Source organism: Phacochoerus africanus, chromosome 1 (assembly GCF_016906955.1).
Source record: "Phacochoerus africanus isolate WHEZ1 chromosome 1, ROS_Pafr_v1, whole genome shotgun sequence".
NCBI lineage: Eukaryota > Metazoa > Chordata > Mammalia > Artiodactyla > Suidae > Phacochoerus > Phacochoerus africanus.
Genome location: NC_062544.1, coordinates 56423927 through 56450289, shown reverse-complemented (window position 1 = coordinate 56450289; position 26363 = coordinate 56423927). Strand labels below are relative to the sequence as shown.

At 48.3% G+C, this 26363-nt stretch overlaps 1 protein-coding gene across 2 annotated transcripts in view; it reads left to right on the top strand.

The window, feature by feature from the left end:
• Positions 1 to 26363, top strand: part of EGFLAM (EGF like, fibronectin type III and laminin G domains) — a 203972-nt gene that overhangs the window by 157427 nt on the left and 20182 nt on the right. For both annotated transcript variants that reach the window (XM_047766743.1, XM_047766734.1), the window contains exons 14-19: positions 4316 to 4441; positions 5541 to 5784; positions 9621 to 9732; positions 14044 to 14160; positions 17113 to 17293; positions 25397 to 25475. In XM_047766743.1, coding sequence (XP_047622699.1) covers positions 4316 to 4441; positions 5541 to 5784; positions 9621 to 9732; positions 14044 to 14160; positions 17113 to 17293; positions 25397 to 25475 — 859 coding nt within the window. The remainder of the gene's footprint in view (positions 1 to 4315; positions 4442 to 5540; positions 5785 to 9620; positions 9733 to 14043; positions 14161 to 17112; positions 17294 to 25396; positions 25476 to 26363) is intronic.

The following is a 26363-nucleotide window of genomic DNA, read 5'->3' as shown; positions in this document are numbered from 1 at the left end:
CTGAATGGGGGGACAAGCAGCAGGGAGATGGCTCATTGTCCACGGTCCTAGTATCTTCCACTCCACCTTCTCTTCCCTCTTTGGGAGCCTGATTTCTCTCCTGCCGCTCACTTCATTATCTTGTATAGACCGACACAAACACGGGTCTGTAGTGGGTGTCATGTCAATAGAAGATATTTGGTTTATTGATGATGAGGTCCTGCTCGTTCCCTATAAATACGATCTTACACCTCCTTCTTCCAACTCTCGGAGGTGAAAGTTTTCCTTCTCCCTAAAACTAACCTATCATCTATGCTCTGCACCCATCCTTCCCTCCATTCCTGGGATTTTGCTGGCAAGATTGTCTCTTCCCAATAACCCCAGGGTTCTGACGCCTTTGTGTGCCATTGACCCTGTTGGCAGTCTGGGAAGTCCACGGACCTCTTCTCAGAAGGATGTTTTCAAATGCAGACGGTATACATCATAGGAAAGAATTATTTTGAAATAAAGCTATATAATGAAGTTTCATTTTAATAGTAATGTGTATTCTTCTTTACATTAAAGAACGGGATCCTTTCATGGTAGGTGCAACAACTACCATGTTTCCAAAGTAGCGATGGGCATAAATGGTATTTTGAGATTTCTGTAACAAAGGGAAAGTGATTCACCCCATTCTCAGGTCCACTGGGCATAAATCATGAGAACTGCCAATACTGGCGGTTCATGACCTACATTATTAATTGAAGGAACGACTCAAGTTTGTTAGAGATCATGGAATATAAAGATGAATGTGTTTCCCATCAAAGTTCAGGGACCCCCTACTCTAGCCTATTCACCTCTGCTCCAGCTTCAACCAGAGCCCTGTTTGCGGGATCCTGGACCCTTCCAATTTGGGAACCCTGGGAACCTCTTTCCTCTCTTTCAAGACCTGACTCCAGCTCCCCTCCGGCCCCCTGTCTGAACCTCCTGTGTTGGGGTTCTGCCTTCCACTGCTGTCCTGAAGCTGTGAGTGGTGCTGTCTTTGCCCACCCCTCCTGGAGCTCTCAGCAGTACTAACTTGACTTCCCTCTTTGCTCCTGCTCCTCCCTGAGCTTCTGGGAGCCCACCCTGTCTGGTGGTCCTTTGTCTGTTTTCCCTTTGCCTTCTCTGCCAGCTGCTCAACCCTCAGTGGTTCCCTGGGGATTCCAAGGGCCCTTCCATCCCACCCTCTTTCAAAGAGCCCAGAACCCATCTTTCTTTCTTTCTTTCTTTTCTTTTTTTTTTTTTTTTTTGGTCTTTTTGCCCTTTCTTGGGCCGCTCCCTCGGCATATGGAGGTTCCCAGGCTAGGGGTCGAATTGGAGCTATAGCTGCCAGCCTACACCAGAGCCACAGCAACAAGGGATTTGAGCTGCATCTTTGATCTACACCACAGCTCACGGCAACACTGGATCCTTAACCCACTGAGTGAGGCCAGGGATCAAACCTGCAGCTTCATGGTTCCCAGTCGGATTCGTTAACCGCTGAGCCACAACGGGAACTCCAAAGAGCCCATCTTTCTTGCTGTCAGGGTCCCCCACCCCCACCGCCCTGCTGCTGCTGCCCCTCCCACCCTCACCTGTGTGCAGGAGCCCCTCCTGCCATGGGGATCAGCAGTGGACATTTCCACCATCCCCTTACGCTTAAGTTGAACAAAAGCCAACTTCTCCTCTGTTCCTCAGGAACCAAGTCCTGTTCCGAGCGTCCCTCATTTCTTTCCTCCTGCACTCTCCTTTCAGACTTCCCAGCTAGAAGCCTGGAGATTATGCTAGAGTATCCTTGACCTTCAATCTCTAGAGTGAACTGCCTACCCCTTGCCCTTTATCTCTTCTCGTTTTTTTTTTTTTGGTCTTTTTGGTCTTTTTGTCTTTTCTAGGGCCTCAACCTTGGCATGTGAAGGTTCCCAGGCTAAGGGTCTAATCAGAGCTGTAGCCTCAAAGCCTATACCAGAGCCACAGCAACACCAGATCCAAGCCGCATCTGTGACCTATACCACAGCTCATGGCAACACCGGATCCTTAATACACTGAGCGAGGCCAGGGATTGAACCCACAACTTCATGGTTCCTAGTCGGATTTGTTCGCAATGCGCCACAATGGGAACTCCTCTCTCTCTCTCTCTCTCTCTTTTTTTTTTTTTAATGGCTGCACTATGGCATATAGAAGTCCCCAGGCCGGGGATTGCATCTGAGCCATAGCTGCAACCTACACCACAGCTGTAACAATGCCATGTCCTTTAACCCACTGCACCCAGCCAGGGATTGAACTCATGATTCCTTAGCAGCCTGAGCTGCTACAGATTCTTAACCCACTGTACCAGGGTAGAAACTCCTGTATTGTATCTCTCTGATTGTTCACTTTCTCTCTCTTTCCTCTGCTCTCACTGTCTCCAGCCCATTTTCTTCCCCATAGGATTTCTCTCCTCTTTCCCATCCCCATAACTCACAATCTATCTTGCGTACTGTATGTAGCCAGCACACTCTTGCTGAAACACTGCTTTCATCAAGTAAATAATTCTGGCTGGTTTTCAAGCCTCCACCCCCTCCTCCTACTTATACCAAAGAGTTGCAAAGCAAATTTGTAAAATAATTTCTTCCATGTGTCTCTAAAATGACCCAAGGACCCCACATCTTCCTGTGGGACTAGCCCTTCTCTGAGAAAGACTCGCCCACAGAAGGTGGTGGAATGTGGGTACTTGTGAGAGGATGGCTCTCTAAAGCCAAGTCAGCCTCTGTGTGGAGGCTTGAGTGCTGGCCATGTTCTCAGGACTGTGGCTAGGGAAAGAAAAAAAAAAAGACCACCGATCACTTCTGCTTGAACTTCCAGTGGCCCCCAGCTGGAATTCACAGAGGCCAGCCCACCCGGCTGGAGGGCAAGCCATATGGAAGGGCTGTAATTAAATTCTGTTATCAGCTCTTGAAATCCATCTCCTCTCCTGGGTATGCAGTGTGCCCAGCCCTTACCCCTCCTCCGAGGAGGCTTTTACAAAAAAAAAAAAAGACTGGATCAGTTCAACCAACACAGATGATTGATGGGAGAGGATAAGAGACTTACTCTGCAGAGGTGATACAATCAGGCCGGCAGGCTACTTCCTCTCACGGGAGGCAGCTCCTGGCTTGGAGACCATGGAGTGTAGACCTGGATCCCTCGTGACTCGGTCAGAGATGCACCCCCTTCGCCTCCACCCCTCACCTCTGTAGTGCTGGGCCTGTTTGTGGCCAAGCTGTTTTATTTATTAGACACAAGGAGAAAAGGAAGAGCCAAAATGCAGCAGAAAAGCAGCCCAGCAAAAGTCACTCTGTTTGTTTTCACTTCGTCTGGTGACCTGCACTTGAAAATGACTATGTGTCCCTGTACGGGTCTATCTAATTTGTGTTTAGTAAAGAGAACTAACCCACATACTGTTGAGCCTTTCAGCACTTTTTACTTCTGGTCACCTTCCTGTCATGAGATTGTATCTTTAAGCTTCGAAATAGGGATTCTGGGAGTTCCCTTCATGGCTCAGTGGTTAACGAATCCAACTAGGATCCATGAGGATCTAGGGCTTGATTCCTGGCCTCGCTCAGTGGGTTAAGGATCCAGCATTGCCGTGAGCTGTGGTGTAGATCAAAGATGTGGCTCAGATCCCGTGTTGCTGTGGCTGTGGTGTAGGCTGGCAGCTATAGCTCCGATTCAACCCCTAGCCTGGGAACCTCCATAAGCCGAGGGTGCAGCCCTAAACAGCAAAAAAAAAAAAAAAAAAAAAAAAGGAACCCTTCCCCACCCTCCCTTCTCCTGCTAAGGTGTTAGGGAGCCCTCCCCCCCGTCCTTCTCTAATTCAGACAGAGTAGACAATCAAGGTCAAGGCCAGCTAATCAGCTTAGACTTGGCCCCTCAACTGCTTCTTTGCTTATCTTGCTTGCCTCAACTTTCAACCATCAAGGTGGGTAGCACTTAGGCAATTGGGGCCACACAAATGAGAATGCTTTTAACATAAACACTCTGCTGATATTGGAGGGATTGACACACACTCTTGTGGGGGAAACAGTGAGATGAATTAGAGCAGAAACAACGCCGTCATCCCTGTCAGGGTTCCTAAAATTGCCTGGTAATTTATTATTGGATTTACTGTGTCCACCGTGTTTTAAAGCTTCCCTGTGGCTCTCCATAAAGAATAAGGCGAAATCGAGTTTAAATGAAGGGCTGGTGCAACTGATCCTGAAAGCTTTGCAGTTGTGCAGAGGAGCAAATCCATATGGGTGGGGCGTGAGCTGTTGGGTGTGGTCAGTCTTGCCCTGGTTCACATGCCCTGGCTTTGTGGTTCTCCTTGTTCTGTATTTAGGGGAATGCAGCAGTGGGATCTGTGATGAAGCCTCCTGCATTAATGGTGGCACCTGCACGGCCAGCAAAGCCGACACCTACATCTGCCTCTGTCCCCTGGGATTTAGAGGTCGGCACTGTGAAGATGGTGAGAAAGAAACAAGTTGATGGCGCTGTCTGCATTGTTAATTCTTGTTGAGGTCATTTTTCATCAATGTACTTTGAGCAAGGTCCCATAGATTTTGATGGGATTAACATTGCTTTGTTGGGAGGGATGGGAGGATCTTTGTATTTATTTATTTTTTACCAGGTTGGAGCATCTTCAGGTAGTGATGAACTAGCCAAAGACAAGTTCATTTTAAGATGTTCTTGGGCCAGGCTTTGGTGGGCTCCTCCTGACCCTCCCATAACTTTGGGGAACTCTGTGTAGTTTGTATCAGAATTTGAAGCATTCACAGCTCATGTTCCTTAGACTATCTGACAGTTTCAGAGAAGATGTTGGAGAGGTATACACAGTAATATTAACAAAACAGTGCTATTTCTTTTTCATTGTACTTTTCTGCTGAATTGTTCCACCTCTCACTACAGTATATATTGATTATATATTATGAGTGTATATACTTACATATGTATATATACATGTAAATACATATGTACATACCAACACACACGTAAGAATAGAAACTTTTAAACATTTAAAAGATTTTGGAAAACCAAGCAGGGTTGACCACATTTTAACTTTTCTACCAGTGATTCAGTTTTGGCCCTAAGACACCATCCTGGGGAAATGTTTTTCTCACACTGTATAATCTCAAATCTCTGGTCACCTAGACAAGGGCATTGTGAGTCAGAACAAGCCAAAGCTGTTGTGTATCATCTTCATATTTTCAAAGCATAACATAATAAAGGTTGGTCCTTGCTCACATCCCTGCAGGTCAGGGTGGGAGAGGCTGGCTCTGCTCCACACAGTCATTCAGGGATTCAGGTGCCTGTCTTCTAGTGGCTCTGTTAGGGCTTCGGAATCCTCCACTGATTCCTACATCCAGCCAGCTGGTGAGGAAGAGCGAGTGGACAGAGGGACGCTTCAGAGGCTAGACCCAGAATGCTGTGGACTGCTCCACGGTTCCCCTGGCCAGAACTCAGTGACACCACCCACCTACCTTCAGAGCAGCTGAGAGGTAGAGCTTAGCTCTGACCAGGGAGGAAAAGAACATGAGGGATTTCTAACCACGTGCTTGGTTTTTCAGCTTTTACCTTGACCATTCCTCAGTTCAGAGAGTCTCTGAGGTCCTACGCTGCCACACCCTGGCCGCTGGAGCCCCGCCATTACCTTTCATTCATGGAGTTTGAGATGACATTTCGGCCAGACTCAGAGGATGGCGTCCTCCTGTACAGCTATGACACGGGCAGCAAAGACTTCCTGTCCATCACCATGGCGGGGGGCCATGTGGAATTCCGCTTTGACTGTGGCTCTGGGACAGGTGTGCTCAGGTAAGGGCTGAGACCGTCAGGGGATCCCTCCCCTCAAAAGCCAAACAACAGTCACTTTGGGGAAAGACAAATTGGTCATCTACCAGTTGGCTCTCTTTCTGTCTTCTGTACACAGTTATCTTTTCGGAAGCCTGTCCTCATTCCTACAGATGACATGCTTCCTAGAGACAATGCTCTCCTTCTGGCAAGGTTTCCTTTTCTCAGGTGACTCCCCAGCAGGTAGTGACTCTCTGGAAAACTGGGCTGGCTTCAGATGGGGGTAAACCATCTTCCATTCACCTGAGATCACGCAACCCAATCAACAGAAACTTGATAAATTGTCCATCAGCCCCTTGCTCAGAGTGTCACTTGGTGGGTACTTGGCCAATATATGACAGCTAATAAAAAAAGTCCTAATAGAAATTTAATGTACAGAAATGTCCTTGGTGACCCCACTTTATTTTTTTTATTTTATTTTTTTTGTCCTTTTGCCTTTCCTAGGGCCGCTCCTACAGCATATGGAGGTTCCCAGACTAGGGGTCTAATCAGAGCTGTAGCCACTGGCCTACACCACAGCCACAGCAACGTGGGATCTGAGCCGTGTCTTCGACCTACACCACAGCTCACCACCACGCCGGATCCTTAACCCACTGAGCAAGGCCAGGGATCGAACCTGCAGCCTCATGGTTCCTAGTCGGATTCGTTAACCACTGAGCCACGATGGGAACCCCAACCCCACTTTAAACTTTAACCTTCCTCTTGCATTATTTCTTAGGTGGTAATTAGTTATTTAGCGTGGCTCTTTCTGTTATCCATAGATAGAAACTGACAGCCAATCATGGGCACTTGCAAAGACCCTTCCCTACCACTGTGCTCGGGAGGGCTGTGTGATGGCTGGTTTCAATAGCATGAAGTTTCAATAGTTTACAAGTTTCTCAAGTGCTTGCTGGTGTCTGCAGACTTGGTTCTGGGTCGTCAAAAATGCCTCCTGATCTCTAGTTGGTGCTCTTCATCGATTCAGCAGATCCATGGTTCCTGCACAGTGTGGCAGGATCTCTGTGAATCCCTCAGAGCCTGCAGTTGGGAGACGCAGATGTTTTTCTTAGTTGTTAATGTCTCCTTCTGCTTACCGTGTTCTAACCGTGGTAGTTTTTACCTTGGAGCCGGAGGCCTGCTCATCTAACGCAGACCTGCTTCTTTCCTCCATTTGGTGATTTCTACTCTTTTTGAAACTCACTGGCGTGTTTTGTTCCATGGCGCCCTGCAGCAGGAAATCAGTTAGTCTTTGTTGTTGTTTTAAAGGAAATTGTCGGCAGTCGTCGACTGTATTCAATCACAATGCATATTGCTGGACTGTCACTTCTAGAAAGTGTTTGTTGGTGAGATGTTGCAACAAGGCGTTGCCCTTAATTGCTGATCATTTTTCATGGCTGCTGGGAAATACTTGCTGCCTTAGGTTTCAACAATTTTTTTTTTTTTTGTCTTTTTAGGGCTGCACCTGCAGCACATGGAAGTTCCCAGCTAGGGGTCAAATCAGAGCTATAGCTGCCTGCCTACACCACAGCCACAGCAATGCCAGATCCGAGCCACCGCAGCTCATGGCAACACCAGATCCTTAGCCCACTGAACGAGACCAGGGATCAAACCTGCTTCCTCACTGATGCTAGTCAGGTTTGTAACCCACTGAGCCGCAACGGGAACTTATGGTTTCAGCAGTTCTTAAAAAAGGACAGTTCATTTTTGTCCTTAAGGCTGAAATTCCTACACAGCAGTGATGCCTCCCTTGAGGGATGGGCAAACATTTTTGTACCTTTGGTTAGGCAAGACCATCCTCTGTCTTGAGACAACTTTGGTGGGTATTTCATTGATTCAGTTTACATATGATTACGCAAAACAGTCTGAGCACTTCACTTAGAACCATTTGTCAAGTTGAAAAGGGAAGACACCTTATCCTTTCAAATGGCCTCCTCCTGAATAAGAAATGATCAGGAAGGGCCAGGGAAGGTTGGGGCTCGTCCGCTCTCCTCCTGCACAGACTGCCCCCTGCCCCCTGTCCCTCTGCTGTGGCGGCCCCAGCTGTGGGGTCACAGACACGTGGAACCTTAGAAATCCAGCCTTTCTCTCTTTCATAATTCTGTGCCCATTTTGGACAAGAGGTATTTAAAAAAAAACTTTTTTTAAGACATAAGTTATTGCTTCCCAGCCTGTCAAGAAAGGCCCCTGGAAAAAAGAATTCTTGAGCATTAGGTATGATAAATAGAAGCAAGAGCTCAGAGTTTCTCAGGGACTCTGTTCCCCTGTGTCATCCCCTCTCCAGGGTAAGTGACAGCAGCCTTCATGGTTAGTGTTTCTGATGGCCCTTTGGAAGATATTTATTTTGAAAACCATTTCAAAGACCTCCCGCTTCCTTGAGACAATTCAGTGAAAGACTGAATGACAGGAAATTGTGGGATCAGCCAAGTCATTTTACATTTAGGAAAAAAGGATAAGGTGGACTGATTTATGATGAACTTGATTCAAAACTCGAGACAATTGAAATGAGCTCATGATGGCCGTGATCAATATCACTGTGCTGAGGGAGGCAGCGTATCGACAGGGAATGACCTCTGCAGGACAAGAACAGGCTCGGGTGCCCTTAGTTATTACGGAGATGGGCTGCTGAAAGAGCTTTATTGCATATTGATTGAGCCAAGGTGATTAAATTCTAATTGCTAAGGACAAATCACAAAAGCATTTGCCAGAGCAAAAAAACCAAGTGAGGGGGTGGAGACCTTTCAATAATTGTGCCCCTTGGTATTCCTGATGGGTTTCTAAAGATGATCCAGGACGAAAAAATAATTGGGAGGTTCCGTGAAGGCCAGGAACTATGTATAATTGTTAGAAACACACTATAAATACATCATTAGATTCTTTTTGCACACCTGGCTTTAAAATGTAAGGTGTAAAACTCCTATCAATATCATTTAAACGCCAAATGTTTTAGTCTTGCATTAATAATTAAATTTTTTAAAGCACCTTTAGTCCTTTTCACAATATCAGATAATATAGAATCTGTCCCCTTGATTATTTTATTATAAAAAATTTCAAACATAAAGAAAAGTTGAGGAGTTCCCATTGTGGCTCAGTGGTTAACGAATCCGACTAGGAACCACGAGGTTGCGGGTTCGATCCTTGGCCTCACTCAGTGGGTTGGGGATCCAGCGTTGCCGTGAGCTCGGATCCCGAGTTGCTATGGCTCTGGCATAGGCCAGCGGCTACAGCTCCGATTCAACACCTAGCCTATGAACCTCCATACGCCATGGGAGCGGCCTAAGAAAATGGTAAAAAAAAAAAAAAAAATTGAAAGACTTGCACAGGAAACACCCTTTTACCCACCACTTCTGGTCTACAGTTAATGTTTTGCTCTGTTTGCCTGTTTGATCACCTTATATTCCCCCATCCCTCCATCCCTCCATCCATCTTATTTTTTTATGTATTTCAAGGGATGCTGCAGACATCAGTGCATCAAAGAATCTGTTTTACATCATAGACCATTTAATTTTCTCATCTTCCAAGCTTGTGGGTAACTCTGATCATGTTTTACCCTCATGTCACCACTCTTCTTGCAAACCAGGCTAATCTTACCCACATTTCAGGCTTGTTGTAAGAAGTAAAGTGATACATGCGGCACTCCTCCTGTGAAAGGGTCCAATCAGTGGAGCGAGCACTGCTGTGTTTACTAAGGAGGAGTGACGCTTTTCTCTTTGCTGAACACAGTGAGGTGCCTAAAGTTGGCGCATTTCATCAGAGCTGGGTTTCGGGACATTATCCATGATGCCAGCCCTGCTAACCCACGCTCAGTTTCCTTCCTTCAACAGGAGTGAAGAGCCCCTCAGCCTCGGCCACTGGCACGACCTGCATGTGTCTCGAACAGCGAGGAACGGCATCTTACAGGTGGATAAGCAGAAGGTAGTGGAGGGGATGGCGGAGGTAAGAAGGACATCGCCTCCTGATGGCGGGTGTGAGCGGAGTTGCTATCGCCTTCCTGCTTGGAGGCTAAGGCAGCAACAGAATGGTTGTACACCTGGGCTCCAGGGCCAGTCGGCCTGGGCTAAAGCCGAGTTCCCCACTGGGCGAGTTATGTACCTTTGCTATTCCTCAACTGAGCGGGGATGGTAATAGAGGCCTCACAGAGTGGTTGTAGGGATGAAGTGAGCTACCAGTGCAGCATTTAGATAATTGCCTCTCACCTCCTCACCTCCCTGCCATTGTTCATGTCACCACATGAGGAAGGTCAGAACACAAGTCCAAGGTAGGGCCCGTGATGGAGGAGGTTCGTGAGTTTCACACATCTGACAAGAGCACAGACTCTGCAGCCAGCCTCCTGGGGTTCTGTCTAGCTCTTTCCTTACCAGTAGTGTCAACCCGGACCAGTAGCTTGACCTTCAAGTTGGTGTCTTTGCATCTAAAAAATGGGGATAATAGTGTGAATCATAGTGTCGCTTAATTGTGAGAATTAGAATCACTGTATTTATGAAGGACCACAGAACCTGGCATATGGTCAGCGCTGTGTGGCTTAACGAACTGTTAATAGGGTACTGTCATGACCTCAAGAGCTCAGAATTTCCACTCAGGCTTATCACTTCCGTCCATGGTTTTATTTCCAAGGTCGCTATGCTGTAGGTCGCAGATGTGGCTCAGACCTGGCATTGCTGTGGCTGTGGCGTAGGCCGGCAGCTGTAGCTCCGATTAGACCCCTAGCCTGGGAACCGCCATATGCCATGGGTGTGGCCTTAAAAAGCAAAAAAGGGGCGGGGGGTGCGTAGAATGGAAGTCCTGCTGGTACAAACCAGAAAATCACAGCTGACTTTAGTGCAACAAAGGATTAGAAGCTCTCAAGTGCAGATCTGACGTATATCGACTTAGTAACAGAAATGCAAAAAAAAGCATCATATCTCTCTGGACCTTAGGTACCAACATCTGTAAAGTAGTAATAAAAGCTTAGGGTGGGTGTGTTTGTAAACAGCAGGGTTAAGGCCTTTGATTACAAATAAGATATTCCGCAGGACGCAGTATTTACTGTGTGATCCTACAGTGAAGAGGCGGCACAGTAGTAAACCACCCCTCCTCAGGTTCTGTTACAGCCAGAGCAGGGAATGAGGAGTAGACAGTGTAGTGGAGCCAGTGTCGTCCCTTTTGGCTTCAAGAACAGATGGAGATGCAAACTATTGCCTTTGGAATGGATAAGCAATGAGATCCTGCTGTGTAGCACTGGGAACTATGTCTAGTCACTTAGTATGGAGCATGATAACATGAGAAAAAAGAATGTATACATATACGTGTGACTGGGTCACCTTGCTGTGCGGTAGAAAATTGATAGAACACTAAACTAGCTATAATGGAAAAAATAAAAATCATTATAAATTAAAAAAAAAAAAAAACAGATGGAGCTGAGGATGGAGCTGACTGGAGGACAGCCCACCTGGAAAGCCATGTAAACAGGCAGGAGGGAAGGCATGACTACTCGGGGTGCATTGGAGGGTGCTTCTTGCCAGGCCACCCTGAGATGGGGCAGGAGGGCCCCAGCTTTGATCTCAGTGAGTCGAACCTTCATCGGAGCTCCCTCAAGGGGTTTCTGCCCCCCCTACCCCCAACTCCAGCATTCCATGCCATGTTCAGAGGTGTGGCTGCCAGGGGCGGTAGCCTTAGAGATGGGTAGGGACAGAGATCAGAGGACAGTGCTGGGGGCTAACCCAGCCCCTCAGGCTCCAGATTACACCAGATTGCTCAGCCAGCTGCACTGAGAAATACCAGCCGCTCAGGTTGAGCCGAGCCATGCAGACTCCGAGGTGGGGTGGTGTTTCTGAGGGTTTCAGGAAACCCTGACCAGGAGCTTTGCTCAGTTTTCCCAACCACTTCCAGCTAAACCAAAGTGGCAGATCCAAGCCTGGAGCGCCTCATTTTGGAACAATTCCCCCCACCCTGTTGCTATTTGCTTCTCCCCTGTGGTTCCTCATGGGTGTGACCTCTGCAGCCCTGCCTCTGGTCCACAGGAGGAGGAGGGTGGCGGGGGAGGACTTGGATGAGCAGCTCAAAGGAACAAGCTCTCACCCCAATGAGACCCCACCCAGTTCACTGGATACAACCAAGTGACTCAGAGTTTCTTCCGAACAGCCTGCTTCTTGGAAATCCCTTAGACCCTGCTGCCTTCCTCCTTCCCGTCTATTAATTTATTTTCATGACAAGGTGGAGATGGGTGCCTGTGGGTGTGCACTGGCAGCTCCTGCCTGCTTCTCTGTTCCAGCGGGGCCACGAGAATTCCCAAAAGCCCTTATTCGATGACCCCCCTCCTCCTGGTAGTGAAGTAATAAGAACCCTCAAAGCTGCCTGAAGGTTACTGGTGGAAGGCAATTCCATCTGTCTCATCCAAGACCTCTCTGCAGCCACCTCGATGGACCCAGCACTGGGAGCACCCCCCAGAGGGAGCATCCTTCTCTCTGCTCCCCTGTCTCCCCTTCTCTGGTCCAAGCGGACCCCAAATCCATTTTCCTCCCTCTGGCCAGTGATAGTCCTAAATTACAGACCTGACTCTTCCTCTCCTGCTTAAAACTCATTGCTTTTGGGGTAAAGTACAAATGTCTATCCATGTATGATCTGGACCCTCTTTGCCTCTGCCTCGTACCTACATGTCCAAGCCCTGGGTCCATCTAGGTTCGATAGTTCTAGCTCTTCCTAGTCCACCCTTATGTATGTCTGGGGTAGAGAATGAGACGCCCCCTCCCGGCCAGGTCACCCATAGGCACCCCGACACACCTCACAGGGCTAACCCACTGGCCCATTTACTTGTCTGCATCCCCCCAGTGTAAGCATCTGGAGGGCAGAGACCTGCTGTTTCTGATTTACTGCTGTTTGTGCAGCACTTAGTACCCAGGACGCAGTCGATGCCCAATAATATTTGTTAAATAGTTGAAAGCTGTTACTGTTTGTATTTCTTTTAACTGTAAATCAAAGGAAACAATAACTTGTGTTACCCAAAGTATGTGTATCCCCAGAGATGTCAGATTGTAATTTATCTCTGTATGGTATCTTTAGACACTTTAACCTTTTGCTTGAGACTCATGTTTGGCAGTTCCCCTTGTGGCTTAGTGGGTTAAGAATCAGACTAGTATCCATGAGATTTCAGGTTCAATCCCTGGCCTCACTCAGTAGGTTCAGGATCCAGAGTTGCTGCAAGCTGCTGTGTAGATTGCAGATGCTGCTCTGATCATCCCTCATGGCTGTGGCTGTGGCTGTGGTGTACGTACGCCAGCAGCTGCAGCTCCGATTCAGCCCTAGCCCAGGAAATTTGATATGCCGCATGTGCGGCCCTAAAAAGAAAAAAAAAAAAAGACTCATGTTTGAAGGGGATTAGATGTTAAATATCACACACAGCTTGTCATCTGGCCCAGCTATTGGCATTTAGGCTGTTGAAATGACCAGAAGCAGGGGGGAGACTTTTCAGATTGACAATGGGGATTTCTCCAAGAACCTGGAAACATTTCTCTGCCCTTTGGATTTAATAATAAGGAACGCCTCCCACCTACCATGCTTTCCCTTTCTCTGGGCCTAAAGACATTCTGTCTTTACCCATCAGTGAACATTACAATAGCTATACCATACTGGAATGCTGATCATGCATCCAGCTCTGGGCAAAGTGCTATATCAGTGGGATCTCAGCCACTAGAACAGGCTAGACTGTGCTGTAGTCAGGCACACAGAAGCTCCAAACAGCGGCAGCTTATAATAAGGGTTTATGTCTCACTCACATTACATGTCCATCAGTGGTCAGCTGCCAGCTTTAGTCTGAGACCCAGGCTGAAGGAAGAGGGGGCCGGGGAGGACGGCAAAGTGAACCACTCCTGGCTCTGAAAGTCTCTGCCCAAAAATGAGTCACTTCTCTTCCACTCATGTTTTATTGACCAAAGCAAGTTACCTGGCCCCACTTGAGATGGACAGGTTAAGAGGCAATCTGCCTGCAGGGGGAGGAGTTCTGGGGATGGAGCGGTCTACCGCACTCACTTCCTTCTTATAGATGATGTAACTGAGTCTCGGAAATGTCATGAGATGGACTGGCCGTCAGACAGGTGGTAAGGAGCCATGCAAAACAATGCAAAGGTCAAGCCGATGTGGAGCCAAATTGTCGCAATGAGTCTTAAAACTGTCTTTGCCATTTGTTTCCTAACAGGGAACCAAAGATACCTTTGATCGTCTTAACCATCTTTTCTGAAGTTATGCTCTGCTTCATTTTTAATCTCTTGGCAGGGAGGCTTCACCCAGATTAAGTGCAACTCGGACATTTTCATTGGTGGGGTACCCAATTACGACGATGTGAAGAAGAACTCAGGTGTCTTCAAGCCGTTTAGTGGGAGCATCCAGAAGGTACAGGCTTCCCTTCCTCCTGTGTATTGTGTGACCTTGACGATGGAATTGAGAACTGTGATCAGTGCAACCTACTGCACCCGAAAGCAAATCTTGAGAGAATCTTAACTTTTTTTTTTTTTTTTTCCAATTTAGGGCTGAATCTGCAGCATATGGAAGTTCCCAGGCTAGGGGTCAAATTGGAGCTGCAGCTGAAAGACAAGCCACAGCCACACCAGATCCGAGCCACATCTGTGTCCTACACCACAGCTCGTGGCAACGTCAGACCCTTAACCCACTGAGCAAGGCCGGGTATTGAACCCGCATCCTCACGAGTACTAGTTGGGTTCTTAATCCGCTGAGCCACAATGGGAACCCTGAGAAAGTCTTAACATTTTTAAGATTATATTTTTTAATGCTCATAGCATCGCTTTCCAAGCCTGCTGTTTTATAACATCTGCCCTGGGTCTATGCCCAGCAGACCTTCCATGAATACAACTCAGTGAAGATGCTTTTTTTTTGTCTTGATAGGGCTGTGCCTTGGCATGTGGAAGTTCCCAGGCTAGGAGTCTAATTGGAACTGTAGCAGCCGGCCTATACCATAGCCACAGCACGCTGGATCTTTAACCCACTGAGCGAGCTCAGGGATCGAACCTGGGTCCTTATAGATACTAGTCGGGTTTCTTAATCACTGAGCTACAGTGGGAACTCCCTGAAGATGCATTTTTTTATAACAAATCCACTAAAAGTTCCTGGGATTGGGCGGGGGGCGGGGAGCAGGAACTGGCACCAGGTGGCTGCAGACACCTCTACAAAAGGAACGGAAATGAATGGAGTCTCCTAGTGACTCTTGCTTCTCTTTGGGGTCACTTGATTTTTGCTCAAGGCCAGAACCAACTGTACTCCTGCCTCCACCCCACCCCCACCCCCACGATTTAGCAGTTGTTCATCAGTCATGCAACCAAACTCTTAAGAACATAAATTTAGGAGGTCATGGCTCAGCAGTTAATGAGCCTGACTAGTATCCATGACGACATGGGTTTGATAGATTTAAGAGTCTTTCCAGGAGTTCCTCTCATGGCGCAGTGGTTAACGAATCCCACTAGGAACAATGAGGATTTGGGTTCCATCCCTGGCCTCGCTCAGTGGGTTAAGGATCCGGCATTGCCATGAGCTGTCGTGTAGGTCACAGACACGGCTCAGATCCCGCATTGCTGTGGCTGTGGTGTAGGCCGGTGGTTACAGCTCCAATTAGACCCCTCGCCTGGGAACCTCCGTATATCATGGGTGTGGGCCTAAAAAAGACCAAAAAAAAAAAAGAGTGTTTCCATAGCAGTTTCAAAAAAAGCCCACTCAGTTAGTAAGAGACAGAGCGCTGACCTCATTCATATCTCTCTCTTATTCCTTCTCTTGCTGCCCATGGTCTCTCCAGTCATGAGGATATGCTCTGTCTGCATCAGACACGTAGGCTGACTCACAAACACAGATTCCCAGAGCCACTGCTCACTGGGGGAAAGGGATCTGAAGAAAAGCCCATCCGGTTCCTGGATGTTGGCGCCATCTTGTTTCCCTTTAGCAGCCAGTGGTGGAATGTAAGCCCCGATCCTTCTCAGACCTGAGGTGAAGTGGGGACGAGCTAAGGGGATGGAGGGACAGTGAGAGAAGGTCCTGTCACAATTTGCACATTGAGCCTCTAGGAAGGGTCCCTGGGCTGTCCTTCTCTGTATCCCCATGTGGGTCCCAGAAAGGGGTCTAGCCAGTGTTTCCTCACTCTGGTCGGCTTCCCTTTGTGGCCGAACGGTGACGTCAGTGACACCTTGGTTCAGACCCTTGGCCCCTGTGAGTGGGATCTGCCATGTTTCATCACAGGTTTGAAATTCTCACTTAGGAAGAAAGCCAAGATGCCAAGAGGTTCACCTGCCTTCTCACATGTCAGGCTTTGCCCCCTTTTCACATGGCACACACAAGCCTTTCCTCCTCCCTTCCTGGAAAGCCCCCCTCCCCTCCCAGGGACCCCGTCATGGGCTGTGCCCTGTCCTGCAGTGGATGGCACCCTTCTTGGCTTGGTCAGGTAAACGGCTCCGTCTCACAGTCCTTTACTTGCAGCAGGAAGAGGGGGAGATTGTGGAAAGATCCTGGCTCTTCTCTGGTAGCTTCTGAGATTCAGGTCTGGGGAAAAGTTGTCTCCCAGCTCTCCCGACACTCTCCCGCAAGCAGGCCAACCTGAAAGTGCCATTGCTAACCTCTAAGGACCCCCGGCACGGTGGAGGGTCCCTGAGGAGAAGTTCTCTCTGTCTCTGAGGTCTGCAAAGCCTGCAAGACATGAGAGCACCAACAGCTCAGGGCCAGTGCACACTCCAGTCCCTAGTGGAGGCCCAGCAGCCTCTCCCTATAATTCATCAGTTTCACCAAAGCCCCAGTGCAGGGAAGTGGGGTGAGAGCAAAGAAGTCTCTCTCTCTCTCTTTTTTTTTTAACTTTTTTCCCCCCTTACAACAGGCACTTTTATTTTTATTTTTTGTTTATGTTTTGGCTGCCCTGCAACATACATAGAGAGTTTCCAGGCTGGGGCAGGGGGTGGGGAGGGGGGGTGGGGATTGAACCAGCATCCCATTGCTCCAAGAGGCCCCTGATCCCGTTGCACCACGGTGGGAATTCCGAAGGACTCTCTTGTCCTGGTGAACACCACAGCAGTGCTAAGAATGTGACCTGCGTGGCCAGGTCTTCCGGAACCAGAGGAAGTTGTTTATATAGTCTTGTAAAGGATGCAGAGTCTCCCAAGCACCAAATGTAATCACTTCCCTTCCTGCATTGTTTACAAGACTATAAAAGCAACTGCAAGACTTTCTCTCGTTTTTTTTTTTTTGAAAGCTTCCTCACTAAACATGGTTCGGGTTGGGGTGTCAAGGGAAGTTGTCGAAGACCTCAAAGACAGTTTCCAAATTCCTGAATAGTTTCACATTTTCTCTCCTAAGATCATCCTGAATGACCGGACCATCCACGTGAAGCATGACTTTACCTGGGGAGTGAATGTGGAGAATGCAGCTCACCCCTGCGTGGGGTCTCCCTGTGCCCATGGGGGCAGCTGCCGGCCCAGAAAGGAGGGCTATGAGTGTGACTGTCCCTTGGGCTTCGAGGGGCTACACTGCCAGAAAGGTATGAGGGGGGCTCAGGCACTGTTTCCGGGAGCAGAGGGAATGGACAGACTATTTTGGCTGGAGTGGGGGGGTGCGGGAGATGCCACTTTTTTTTTTTTTTTTTTTAATACCCGCACCTGTGGAATATGGAAGTTCCCAGGCTAGGGGTCAAATTGGACCTGCAGCTGCTGGCCTACACCACAGCCACAGCAACAATGGATCTGAGCCACAGCTATGCTGCAGCTTGCAGCAATGCTGGATTCTTATACCACTGAGCAAGGCCAGGGATCGAACCTGCATCCTCATGGATACTAGTCAGATTTATTTCCACTCTGCTGCAACTGGAACTCCTTGCCTACATATTTTTGACTCCTACTTATGAATGCTAGAAAGAGAAATCTTGCCAAATATGGCAAACTATGGACTGTACATTCACTGCTCCAAACTAAAATATGAACCACCCATTAGAATGCTATTCTTCATGCTATGTTTCCTCTGTGCCTCAGTTTCCCCCTCTGTAAAATGGAAATAATAACAGCAGTATCGCCTAACATAGAGAATTGTAGAGTAGATTAATGAGGCAATGCACATTCCTTAGATGAGGGGTGAGGCAGTATGGATTCCTTAGAAGAATACCTGGAAGGTACTCAACCAATCCTGTTATTATTCTTGGTGAGAAAGATAAAATCCACCAGGAGGTGCTGTGAGCTACTCGGCTTCCAGCCTGCCCTTGTCTGAAAGTAGAGCAGTCCCAGCCTTGCTAAACTGAGCTTTCCACACCTGCTTAAGGGGTTTATTTCCAGGATCCTGATTTTTTATCAGAAGTAGGGCTTAGAGGAAAACTCTAAACCGCAGGTAGTATTTCAGTATATGGGATAATGGAAAATGTTGTTTTGCAGCAGTATTGGAAAATCTGAAAGATGCCAATTTGCCAGTTGGAAGAGTAAGTGGTATTATATGGAAAGGAATGTTGAAAGCTGCATGGCAAATCATTTGAAATTTATGAATTGACATAGTGCACTTTAGTGATGCACTAGTGTGTGATCCCCCAAGAGGAATGGATCCGTTTGTGAATGATCCTGTTTATAACTCTAAAAAGCAAATTCCTTTTCAGCTCTTAGCATATGCTTGGAGAGATTTAGTTCAATGTGTCCCATTCATTCAGAAAATTGGATCTGGATTTCACACATCAGAGTTGGAATCTCCTGGGTCCCCCATTTTACCACAGGCAAATTCAAGCTTGCTCCTGCCTTAAACACTAACACACTCTCAGATCACGTCCAGGCTTAAAGGAACATTTAGCTCTGGGAATTAAAGGAGGAAGAGAAGGACAGTTTGTGATCTTGTTAACCCTCGTTTCCTGTTACAGGATATTAGACTACAGATATCAAGTGCTCACATGTATAGTTTTGTAATTCTAGATGCAGGTTTAATGAGAAACAAATTTCCCCCGAATGAAGATTGAGGTCGCTGGTGAGGGCTTGGGCCTCCTGGCATGAGCCAGGTGGCAGACAGGGGGCTCTGAGGGGCATCTAGGCATCTTTTTTGCAACATCCTGGGCTAGAGCCAAGATGAAAACCCAAACAGACCATCAGCTGTCCTCCAGATGTATCAGTATATTTCCATGTTTGAAGTAAAGATAGTGTTTCTGGCCAAAAGGCAACTGTTGCCAATCCTAGGAGGATTTGTATATAGGAGGCGCGGCCTGTATCACATAATTTCCTCTCCAGTTGGGTGACCTGAGAGGATTCATGGGACTCTGGGTGCAGGTTAGCACTGATAAGGACAATTTTTCCAGGCCCCAGCAGACACACAGAGGTGCACAGTTACTGTGCAGACTGCTGTAACACCGGGATGACCATCTAGTCTTGGGTAAGGATTGGAAGAAAGGGGGAGGGAGATGGGCAGCTACATGGTTCCAGAGAGATGCAGAGCAGTCTAAATGTTGGGTATATTCTTAGTGGGAAAGACAAAGAATGGTTAAAAACCATCTTGGTTGTCAAAGAGAACCCTGTCTCTCCAGCAAGGGGATTCTTATAGCCACATATATTTAAAGGTTTGATTTTTTTCCCTTCCCTGATGAACGGGTCCTGCTTCAAAAGCAAGAACGTGTTCCTAGTGCCCCCATGGAAGTTAAACCAGCCCTTTTTCAGCGATCGCACCTAGCACCAGGCCTCAGTCAATCTGCACCAAGGGCCACCTTGTCCATTAGGAAATTGGCTTGGGGGATCCTCAGTGAGTCTGGTTTTCTCTGGCCTCCTCAGAGGGGGGTTGTGGGAGGCAGGCAAGTTCCATGCACTTGTTCTCCCGTCTTGGTATCCAGAAACTCAGGCAGATCCTGAAGCCGTTCCAGGCTCCCAGACCATCAGACCATGGCGGTAGTTTCGAGACCTGCCTCCTGCCCTTCATCTCTGTGAATCAGAGGCAGGAGCAGAGCCTGAGCCCAGATGAAAGTGGGCACCAGGCTTGACTGAGCTGCAGATAAGTGAGCCTCAGGGTTCTCGCTGTGGCACAGTGGCAGTGGGTTAAGGATCCAACCCGGTTTGGGTCTCTGCAGAGATAAGGGTTCAATTCCTGGCCAGGCACAGTGGGTTAAAGGATCTGGTGTGCTGCAACTGTCACGTAGTTTGTAGCTGTGACTCAGATTCAGTTCCTCGTGTGGAAATTTCCATATGCCGTGGGTGTAGCCATTAAAGAAAGAAAGAAAGAAAGAAGGAAACTCTCTTTCCCAGCCTGGGGCAGGAGTGGCCCAGAGGCTCATCTGATTCCCAGCCATGACCTCAGTCAGGTATCAGCAAAAATCAAGGCTTGGTAGTCCCCTCTCCTGCTGTTTGGGGCTCCTACTTTTAACAGCCTTCTTCCATTTCAAATCCCAGCACCCCTTCCTTCACCCCAATAATTGAGTCCCCCTTCTTATCTCAGCAGCAGGGTGTCAGAAAGCCTCCCTCCCCCAAAAGATACTTCCCACCCTTGGAGGTTTTTTTTTCATCATTCTCTCTACTCTTATCCAAATGTACCCACCTTGCATCCCAGCCCTTCAGAGCTCTTATATCTAAATGGTTACTAACGAGATAAAGCAGAATTTACAAAGCGCATGTAAAAAGTTTAGTTCTGAGGAATATGATTGGATGTTTTGTGCTCATGCAGACAGAGAGACAACATGCATTCACATATGCAAAATGGGAAGGGGGTTTTGGGGTCAATTAAGTCTGGGTAATCCTGGGTGAACAAACTGCTCTCTCTTTTCTGCGGGACTTCTCAGAGCCTTTTCTGTGCTCCGAGTGTCCAAGACAAGGGTGCAGGATGCAGCTGTTCCCTCCTGGAGTTCCCACAACCAAAAGCAGACAGCCCACTTGGGAAAGAAGTCTGAGCCTTGGTCCTTCCTTCCCTTCCCTGCATTACTGAGTTGACTCGGACCTTGCAGAACCCCTGCAGACCACTAGATGGCGGTGTCTCTCTGTAGCGAGTGAAGCTGTTCCACACTCACCACTGACACAGAATGCCCCTGGCTTAGGTCACACTTTGCACAGCCCTCAGAGATCGGAACCTGCCTGATCTCTACTGCTCAACCATGTTGTATTTACTAAATAAACATTGTACTGCTGGGTCTGATTTGGGTGATTGTTGGTGGAGGAGGGGGTTGTGTGTGTTCCAGTGCATTAAAAAAAAAAAAAAATAGCTTCAGTAAATAGGGGCTGCAGGGAGTTCCCGTCGTGGCGCAGTGGTTAAGGAATCCGACTAGGAACCATGAGGTTGCGGGTTCGGTCCCTGCACTTGCTCAGTGGGTTAACGATCCGGCGTTGCCATGAGCTGTGGTGTAGGTTGCAGACGCGGCTTGGATCCCACGTTGCTGTGGCTCTGGCGTAGGCCGGTGGCTACAGCTCCGATTCAACCCCTAGCCTGGGAACCTCCATATGCCGCGGGAGCAGCCCAAGAAATAGCAACAACAACAACAACAACAACAAAAATAGGGGCTGCAGTTTAAAAAAACTCAATATGAAAAAGCATAAATGAATAAAACGTAGAAATTGTGCCTACTCTAGGAGAGTTCTTTTCTTGGGAGGGTGTCATTAAAATTCAGAGGCATTCAGCCTAGATGTCAATCTTCAGATAGTCGAAGGCTAGTAGTGTAGAAAAAGATGTTTTTGCGGTTGTCCTATTGGTAGCTGCAGAGTCAGTTTCATGTAACCAAGACGTCTGCACCAAGTAGAGCTGTCCAGCAAGGGAAGGTGCTGCCCCGTGGGCCAGTGAGCTGTCCCCCCAACAGCACCCCCCGCCACCACCCTCGCCGTGGAAAGCGTTCTCTGGGGTTGGGTGGCCATCGCTCAGGATGTTGTTGAGAGGAGTCCTGGTTGCGGGGAAAGCTAGATTACAACACCCTCAGGTCTTCCTTCACTGGTCCTGGGGCTGTATGAAGGAGCCAACACTTTCCTTTCAACTCTTTACAGTCCGTGGGGAATTTCAAGTCCCTCCAGTGGCAAATTTGCTTTGCCTGGCTTCCAGGCGGCTACTCTTTGGGGGTATCATTTGTGTCACCAGATGGCACAAGCTTTTAGGTCTAAATGTGAAGAAACACCAAAACATTTTTTGATGAGTGCTTTTGCCACAGGAAAAAAAAAAAAAAAAAGATGATGCAGAAGAAATTAGATATAAAGGATCAGGAAAAAATAGTCTTTTTTAAAACATATAAACAGGAGTTGCTGTTGTGGTGTAGCAGAAACAAATCCGACTAGGAACCATGAGATTATGGGTTCAATCCCTGGCCTCGCTCAGTGGGTTAAGGATCCAGCAGTGCCACGAGCTATGCTGTAGGTCACAGACACGGCTCGGATCCTGTGTTGCTGTGGCTGTGACGTAGGCTGGCAGCTGTAGCTCTGATTATGCCTTTAGCATGGGCACCTCCATATGCTGCCAGTCTGGCACCAAAAAGCGAAAAAAATAAATAAATAAATAAAATATATAAACAAACCTCAAAGGGCCAGAAGGGGTTAGATGGTCATTTCTAGCTGTGATGTTTTAGGACGGAATTAATATTTATCCACATATACTGTCGACACTGAGTACATTCTCACCATTTTTGTATTCAGTGGCATCATTTCTGGAGAGTTCTCTTGTTCCTTTGTGGATCACAAAAGGACCAGGGCTCTGGAATCTTGCCAAGGGGGTGGGGTGGGAATGAGGGTGATATTTTCCACCACGGGGAGAAAAGAAGCAGCTGGCTGGCTTATCATGCCTTTTTCGCCTGCAGCCTAGAGCCAAGAAAAGTAATGGTCAATGACAAGGTAAGTAACTCTTTAGCAAGGAAACCAGGTTTCGATTGAATGAGGATCAGCAGGTGAAGGTCAGGGAAGCCTCAAGAGGTGTAAGGCGATTTCTTATACACATGTTCCGAGTCCACCACCACCCACACCCCCATGATTAGGCTGGGTCTGAAGGGACTTAGTGACAACCAGGTTGAGAAAAGATTTCCAGTGGTTCCTGTTGGGCATCAGATTCACGTTGCCTAAGAGGCATGTGAATTCCTGCAGGGCTTTCGTGAGGGCAGCAAGGCTGGTTTCCAGAGATCTGCAACCAAAGTAATTGGGATTTTACAATGACTGTGAAATTCTGACTTTGCCTATTCTGTTTCATGCTGGCACCCGGCAGAGTGTGGGAACTACTGTCTCAATAGTAAGTACAGTGAGTCCTCTGAGAAAGTGTGACGGTGCCCTGGGCCCGTGCCAGGGGTAGGCTCTGGCCAGGCTGTGGCCACAGTGCAGGCCAGCCACCTGCAGAGGGTAACTGGGGTAGGCCGTGCGCGACTCGGACACACCTGCCAGGGTGGTGAGTGTCCTCCTTCCAAAGGCTCCGACTGTGGGAACATACTTGTCTTCCAGCTGGACCTCGGGAGGCACTGAGCTCCTGAGCTGGGGGGCTTAGCAGCAGCAGGACGGGCCTCCCACATACCCCTTTGAGGGTCCGTGTGCAGAGTATGTCGGGGCCAATTCAAGGGGTCAAGGGGAGCGATGACTATTGGCCACAGGCCCACATCCATGGCCAATGACGGGGGGGTGGGGGGGGGGCGCGCTGCTTGAGGCTGAGCCAAACCCAGCAGGGGTACCAGGTTGCATTTGGCTCTGGGAATGACTGTTGCTCCTCTCCCTCTTAGAGCCAACGGTCTGCAGGTTCAGGCCTGGCAGCACAGCTAAGCGCTCCCTTGCTTCCTGCATTTTCACACTCTCACTTCTCGTCCTTCTTCTGGCTCATTTCTGTTTCTGCTCCTCTGGGTCCTCCCTCCTGGTCTCACCCTTTCCGCCCCCTCTGCTTCCCCTGCCCAGGCTACCATCCACCGGCTCTTCTCTCTTTTCACTGGGTCTCCTCCTTTGCTTCCCTGGTATTTTCTTTTCTCCTTTTCCGGTGTCTCCTTAATTGGAGCTACAGCTGCTGGCCTGCGCCACAGCCACAGCAACGCCAGATCCAGATCCGAGCCACATCTGCGAACTGCACCACAGCTCACAGCAATACCAGATCCTTAACCCCCTGAGCAGGGCCAGGAATCGAACCCACAACCTCAGGGTTCCTGGTCAGATTCGTTTCCGCTGCACCACAGCGGGAACGCCGCTTCTTCCTCCTATTCACTTTAACCAGAGGGCGACAAGTGGGATGGGCCAGAATTTAAACTGCCCGAGCCTTTCACTTCTGTCTCTAAGAGACCTTCTGGCCCAGCGGGCCCTTGTCCTGGCCTCTGCCTCTTCAGAGGACAATAAAGCAATTTCTTGTATAGATACCTCAGAAATTGTCTTTTAAATTTTTACCTCTCTTCCTCTGCTTTTCTTTTTTTTCTTTTTTTCTCCCTTTCTTTCTTTTTCTTTTTTATGAAGTTTGCAAACATGCTGTGTGTGACCTGCCCACATAGAAACTTATACTTGGGGGCCCAGTGTCATTAGGTTTTGTGGTGTGCTGTTATCTATTCTTTCTTTCTTTCTTCCTAATGTTCAGAAGTTAAATTTAAACTCTCTGGTCATCCATAGTGTCCACAATCACACATTTTTCTTTCCTGGGAGTGGAGTCCTTAGTTCAGTGTCTGCTTTGCACCAACCACATATTTATAGTTTTGTGAAACTATAACTGATTTTCTCAGCTGGCTTATTTGCTCTCGTTTTACACATTTCTTTGAACATGAAGTTCATTCTACCTTAATTTCTTTATACTCCCATTTCTGGGTCTTTCAAAAGAGAAAAGAGATATTGCTGTTACGTCTTTAGAAGAAATGCCCTGAATTATCCCTAATTTGTGACACCAAACACAACTGCTTAACCTATTCTTTTGCTAACTGTGTGAAAGAGGGTGATTCCTCAAGAAAACGAAGTGACGAGAGGTTGGGAGGAAGGAAACACGCTTGTAAAATATTAGAAAGTAAAAAGTGGGCTGAGGGCCAGAAGTGAGGAGGGAGGGCCAGACTGGTTCGTGGTCTGTTGTGCTCTGAGCTGCGTGAGCTTGGGCAAATCCTTGGTGGTTGTGTGCCTCACTTTCCTCTTCTATAAAATGGGGACAACCACCCCTCCCTTCCCCCATGCCCCCCGCTTCTTCAGGTGATTGCGATGAAAAGCTTGTGACATTTGACATGGGAAGGTGGCTTGCAAAAAAAGTCAAAACCTCGTCCCTCTTATTTCACCAGCATCTGAGGTCATGGCTAAAGGGATTCTGGGCCAGATTGGCTTCAAATAAAGAAATCCTGTGGGGAGTTTGCTGGGGGATTGTTTTCTCTGCCTCCCTAGAGAACATACACAGTTATTCCCCAGCTGCTCCCCACGTGACCCAAGACCTGCTCTTTGGCTTCCAGGAATTGCTGGGCATGGTTCAGGTTTCAGCATATTGCAAGGCCTTTTGGTAATGCTGAGGCCAGTAGCAGTGGCAGCCAGCCCCAGGGAGGGGACAACGGGGAGACGCCAACTCCAGGCCTTCAGGTCCCGCAGCCCCGAACCAGGCCAAGTGCGTGTGCTGCCAAGAGGAAGGGGCTGACAAGCTGATGAATGTCCTGTTTCCAGGAGCTGGCTTTCTTTGTGTTTTCCTGCCACAGGGTTGAGGGCTGGGGTCAAGAGAACTACAGACCATGTAACCTCCGTTTTCTCTTCTGTCTCAGCCATCACAGAAGCCATTGAGATCCCGCAGTTTATCGGCCGCAGTTACCTGACGTATGACAACCCAGACATCCTCAAGAGGTAATAAGCTTCCACCAGCATCTTCCTTATCTCCTGGGGGTGGGGGGGGGAGGGTGTCGATTTCTCAATCTCTTCCTCAAAGCTGTTCCTTATCTTGCATGCCAGAAGATAATTCTCCAAGAAGGCACGAGAATTTAGCCACAGTCCCAGGGGAAAAGAACACACAAAATAAACATAGAAACTAGAACAAAACAACACACACGAAAAAAAATAAAATAAAATAAACAAGCTCAAAAATGCAGCCTTTCAAACAAGCGCCTGACAAACAACTCATACCCTTTCTGGTCAAAGGGCATGGAGAGAAGAGCGTACCCAGACCCGGGATCGCTACCCTTCAGGCTTTGAGAAGCAGTGAGAACTTGATGCTCCAGAAGGCAGGGTTACATGCACTTGCTTCCCCAGCAGGCAGTCAGCTTCCTGCTGTGCTATGGCCAGGGTGTGCCTGGAACCAGTTGCAGAAGGGTTCTGGTGCGCCCTTCGCCGGATAGACAGCTCCAAGTCCATGTCCCACTTCACGTTTTCATCAGCAAGGTCCACTGTCCTCTTCAGGCTCTTACCAGTTCGGTGAGGGGCTCCTTAGCTCTCTTCATGTGGAGCATGGCCCAAGGAGATGCCCGAGTCACAGCTGTGGCTCTTTTTTCTTTCCTTTCTGACTGCACCCATGGCATATGGAAGTTCCTGGGCCAGGGATCGAATCCAAGCAGCAGCTATGACTTACGCCACAGCTGTGGCCACCCCGGACCCTTAGCCCCATGCTCCAGGCTGGGGATTGAACTTGAGCCCCTGCGGAGACAATGCTGGATCCTTAACCTGCTGCTTTACAGTGGAAACTCCACAGATGTGGCTTTTAATTGCTGGTGGCAGAAGCTCCAGCCCCACTCCGAGTCT